The sequence below is a fragment of the Zea mays genome, chromosome 5 (genome assembly GCF_902167145.1).
Source record: "Zea mays cultivar B73 chromosome 5, Zm-B73-REFERENCE-NAM-5.0, whole genome shotgun sequence".
NCBI lineage: Eukaryota > Viridiplantae > Streptophyta > Magnoliopsida > Poales > Poaceae > Zea > Zea mays.
In genome coordinates, this window is record NC_050100.1 from 133,419,672 (window position 1) to 133,425,096 (window position 5,425).

At 39.7% G+C, this 5,425-nt stretch overlaps 1 protein-coding gene across 1 annotated transcript; it reads right to left on the minus strand.

The window, feature by feature from the left end:
* Window positions 1–207: 207 nt before the first annotated feature.
* Window positions 208–4,876, minus strand: LOC109939773 (UDP-sugar pyrophosphorylase). The gene is made up of 13 exons (XM_020538096.2): window positions 4,859–4,876; window positions 4,642–4,758; window positions 4,115–4,255; window positions 3,553–3,652; window positions 3,149–3,276; window positions 2,958–3,029; window positions 2,777–2,841; window positions 2,611–2,671; window positions 2,207–2,324; window positions 1,790–1,914; window positions 1,463–1,539; window positions 865–1,311; window positions 208–719 (listed from the first exon to the last, which is right to left on the minus strand). The coding sequence occupies exons 1-12, from the start codon at window positions 4,874–4,876 to the stop codon at window positions 1,182–1,184; spliced, it is 1,152 nt and encodes a 383-aa protein (XP_020393685.1). The 3' UTR covers window positions 208–719; window positions 865–1,181.
* Between the last annotated feature and the right edge of the window lie 549 nt (window positions 4,877–5,425).

The following is a 5,425-nucleotide window of genomic DNA, read 5'->3' on the forward strand; positions in this document are numbered from 1 at the left end:
CGACGGCACCCACGTTCTTAACCTTAAGAACGTGGGTACCCACGTTCTTAACCCTTTTCTAGAAAAAATAAAAAATACAAAAATGAAAAATTAGACACACATAATATCACATGCAACACAATATATCACATACAATACAGATTTCAAACACATTGATATATGTTCATATCACAAATTCGCACAAGTCCAAATATATAAGTTCACAAATTCACATAAGTCCAAATACATAAGCTTGGTTCACGCAAGGGCCAAGTGCACTCTATAAGTTGGTTCTTTACCACTCCGGTATGGTGAATCATTCACAACCGTGTACAATTCTGAGTTAGATCACTCACAAGCTCTCTTGGTGATTACTACACTTTTGATCACAATCGATCCATCTAGATGATGTCGATCACCAAGAGTAATAAAAAACAAACTATCACTTAACTTTAACAAGACCAAAGAGATCAATGGGTGCTCTATGCGGTAACGAGGCTGCTAATCAAGCGATTTCCAACTACAGTAGCGTCTACTCCTTACATCCCGAAGAATTTAGAGAGGCGTACCGGGCCTTCCTCCTCGCTTTCACTGCCTCTGCGCTTGGACTTTGACCGGCTCTTCTTTTCCTTCCTTGTTCTCTTTGATCTCGACCGTGATCTGGACTTCCTTGAACTCTCATCGTCGCTGCTTGAAGATTCTGAAGATGAGCTGGAACTTGACTCTGATGAACTTTTGTGCTGTTAAAGATTTAAAGGTGAGGGCGTCAAACAAATTTTAAGTAAGAAAAGTACCTAGAACAGAGTTATCATAACTAAATATATTTCCATTAGGTAAATCGCAACAATTTCACAAATAGGCAGCAGGTCATAAGCTAGAGTATACCCTTCTCCTCTTTTTACTTCTTTTCTTTGCGTCCTTATCCTTCCTCTCTGTTTTCAAACTTCTTTTGTCAGAAGAGCCATATAATAGATGCAATATATTTATATTTGAGGAATGGCAAGTGATGGAAATACTCTTTTGTCAGCAATATATTTATAATCATTAAATCAAGTAAGGTGGTAGCTTGTTGGCCCTTTGGCAAGCGACCAAGATGTCCTGGTAGTACACCCTTCTGTAGGTTCCCAAAGTAATTAGCACGGCCTTCAGCTGACCCGTGCATTAGAGTAGATGTAGGCCAAGAAAAGTATGCAGTGCTGCTTTCAGAGTGCTGACCAGCTGAGGCAATTGGTTGGAGAGGATATGGACAATAAATATGATTGCATCCGTTCCTCTCCATATCCAGACCCGAACCCTCTGACTGTGATGAACCAGCATGCGCCTTCCAAATATCTGAGGGCAAAAATGATCAGAGGCTAGGGTTAGACAAACGGCAAAAGTCCATATTAAAAAGTTGTACACAAAACCAATATAGAAAAGGAACTTTAAATATCAATATCACTGTAATTAGAAGTGCATAACAGGAAGTGGTTAGAAAAAATACTTGGGATTTACAAATTCAGAAATGGCGCCATGTGTTTTCTTGAGCTCCTCAATATATGGTCCAAGCTCCAGTATCAACTACAAAAGCTCAATGTCTTTCTTAGTACAACAAAATATGCACCTTGAACGTAACATCATATAACAATGTTGACAGAGTTCTGTCCAGTTTTAAAAGCAGGACAATCATTAATAGACGGTTCATGGTTCACCCTCATCCGAAGGGGAATATCAATAAGACATGTTTTCAGTATTTGGTGAACCAAGAGCCACAGATCACTTGCCGTGTCTGAACTCATGGTAAATTATCCCTTTGGAACAAATAGTTTACCTGGTTTATATTTCTAGGATATGGAGAATAGCCTGTCTCGCAATTTGAATCTCCATCAGGATGTCCAGTTGCACGAAGGAGTGGATCAAGCTGATTGTACTCTACGTTGATGACCATTGTTCTACCTGAGCACAATAATGGAGTTATGACAAATTTGACAAAATCGTACCATCAGTGGCTAAAAGAAGTGATGTATTCTTTTGTTCAAGGTAAAATAGTCTACAGGATACTGAAAGTGACCACCCTTTGCTGGTGGACACAAAAGATGGCCCAGTTTGCTACTAGACATATTTGTTCTTCTCAAATTTGAATAATTCTTTTGCTAAAAAACATCACAACGGCCCACAATTTTTTTTGTTTAAAACTTAAAAGCCATGAAAAGCTCATATCAAATGGGTAAACAATAGTAAAACCTACCATCGACATGAGTAAGTTTGGTAATTCCTCCAATTGCTTCCTTGGCTTTCCTAGGAACAGCGAGAGAATTTACATTGTAACCCTTGGTGGCACTGACACCTAATGCTGATGGTATTGCCTACAAAATAATCAAGAAAATCAAGTTGTTTCTCTGTAATCAAAGGTCCCAAGCTCAAGAAAGCAGTTGGCCACAAATATATAAGGAACCCTTGGAAAGGTACCAAGAGGTATCACAATTTACAACTAGGGGTACCCATTTTGGTACCTTGGCACTACAATTTGGTACCTTAGGTACCAGATTCATGTAATAATTTTGGTACCTCCCTGTACATTTTCAAGGATAGTAAAAATGCTCTATTTTAAACAATAAAATTATAGCACAGTAGGGAAGCCAGTGTACAAACATTGAAAAGCAATCCATTTGTATCCTGGAAAAAGAGAACCCACTTCCGTCCTTCAGTCTTCCTAACAAAAAACACATAGTATAGTGACATTAAATTACTTCACGATATATGGCTGCTAATTAAGGAAGAAACCTCCAGTGGTGAATTTTTTAATTAATGAGCATACCATTGTTCAAGCAAGCCACTTGAATAAAGAAGAGAATGAACATCTCCATGCCCATGTGGCTTTGACTGCCAAGTCACAAAACTGGTACTAAGAAAGGTGGACAGAAACTCCGTGTATGTGGAAACCAAATCGTGATATATTCAAATACAATGTTACTGATCCTGGAATGGAAATTTCAAACATGAATTTTGTACTTGTCGCTTGGGTTTAATGCAAGCCTTGCATCATTGTCAGCTAGACATGCTACTTTTTCCTGAAAATGGAAGAGAATGTACAGTCAACACCAAAAGTAGCAGCCATGTGCTTTGCATATATAAAAGCTACATTTTTACCATAACTATCACATGAATAGAACAAGGGAACAGAAGGAACCTGCTTTAGTATTTTCACTTGAGATGGTTCCATTCCAAAGTAGGAGTTTGACTCTAAAAGCTTGATAGTTAGCGCATTTGTATCATCAGAAGTCATAATAACAAATGGAATCTTTGTTTGGCACCCCTCTGCATGGCAGATGAATAACATCAATCAGAATAAAGCAAGACCTGAACATTCTCTAAGACCCAATAGTATTACGTGTAAAGAATGAAACTGGCAATAAATCAAGTAATTGCCAGATACAAAGGTGCATAAGACAAAATAAAATGAAACCAAGACCTTAATGGAAAGGTTGAAATTCATTTGTAAGCACTAAAACAATGATAGGTTCCAGTTCCATAAAGTACTTCTTGTAAGTCAGTAAGTCACTAATCAACTATAGATAAATGTAGAGTACATACCATCAACCATTTTGCAGCTGGCCTCTTGAAAAGCCAGGATAGACTCTATATAGTGTTGAAGGAAACATTTTCCAGTAGTTGTTTCCCGGGGAAGTGCTACCTGACCAAAGAAAGTAACAGAAGCACCAGTGAGAAATTTCAGAAACATGGTTGGATAATCTAAAAACTTTCAAGGCCACAACCTAATGATACTCAGATACCCTTAATCCTGTTTTAGAGTCATAAAGTTTGTGCTTTGAACTAGGAGTTAAAATACTTTACTGCCTGTAAATCATTAAGCTTTCTCACAATCAGGTCCTAAATGATGTTTTTATTTTCTGTGCAGGATGTGTGCAATATCAGCATTCAGCAAGAGAAAAACCTTAGCCAAATAACACTATCAGTAAGAGAAAAAATTTAACCAAATGATACTAGCTAAATCATACTTACAAGACACCATACCAGTACAGCAACTACAGCATCTAAATTGAGTTCCAACTAAAGTGTGCCTAGCTACTGTACTACCTCATGAAACAAGCTTAGATATTAGTTTGCTATTCCCAGCTCAGTGCATACTGCATACCTTAATTCCTTTGTAGCCAAGCCTTTCGCCAAGCCCTCCGGCTACAAGAACAAATGCAGCATTGCAGGCTTCTTTTATCCCAGCTGTTTCCAGTGAAACAAAATTGTCATTGCCAAAAGTCAAAACCTCCCCTGAAGGCACCTGCAAGTAAGGTATGGCAAAGTTTATTAGTTGTGTCATCAAGAAGAGAGGAAAAATAAAGGAAGTAGAGAATTACCCAAAATAACTTAAAGAACATCCATTTCAAATTATTAATTCAAACTATTCATAGAACAACTCCCATGAAAAGGATAGATATTTAGGCCAAACTAAGGCCCTGTTTGGAAGCAACCCAGTTTTTAAGAAACTAGTTTTTATCTATTAGTTAGGAGAGGCCAGCTTCTTGGTTTTTAAAAAACTAAGAATCTAATTTCTATAAACTGAGTCATAAACTAGTATGTTTGGAACCACCTCAATTTCTATAAACCAGTTTCTTAAAAACTGGGTGCTTACAAACAGGGCCTAAACCATTGATGAAAAAGACTTACAGAAGGGGTGAAACCATCATATGGGTTTTTGCCTTCCTTTGAATCCGCAAGAAGTTTTTTGGCATTCTGGATGTAAGATACCAGACCTCCAGGATAGCTTGAATTAAGTCGGCGAACCTAAGATAATAGCACAAAATTAGAATAAAAGGGAAAAAACTTTATACATTTGTGCTTATGAATTCCTTGCATATATTATAGTGCTACTCCATTGACAAACAAGAGACATCTTGGACATCGGAACGTCTTCATAACATAATTTTACTAACAATTTTGTTATAAAACATTTGTAGAACATAGAAAATGAACAGACCTTGTGGCAGCGGTGGTAGTCGTGGCACTTGCTGAGGTCGACCTTGCAGCTGTCCACCGTGGGGCACTACGTCCTGTCGGCGCCACCGGGCTCGAGCGTGGGCGCTTCATTGGGCTAGCGGACGGCGTTGTTGTTGTAGCAGCGGCTCCTTTGTGTCGTCCGCCGCCCCGAACTCGCCTAGCCGGTCGAGCTTGAGGTCGACGGAGCACTCCGCCCAGCTCCCCCACTCCCGGGACGACGACGCAGCATCAGACGAGCGAATCGAGAAGTGGTGTAGCTTCTTCACGCCGCCCGTCGTCGATGCTGGTGGTCTTCGAGGCAAGCAAATCGGTGTTGTTGTCGACCTCAAAAACCACCACCAGCAGATCCCTGTCCCGCACATCTGCTCGCCGCCCAGCGAACTTGGTGCCGCTCGTCGACGCGTCCAACTCCACCGTGGCCGATGCACTCACGACGGAGCACCTGTTTCGTCGT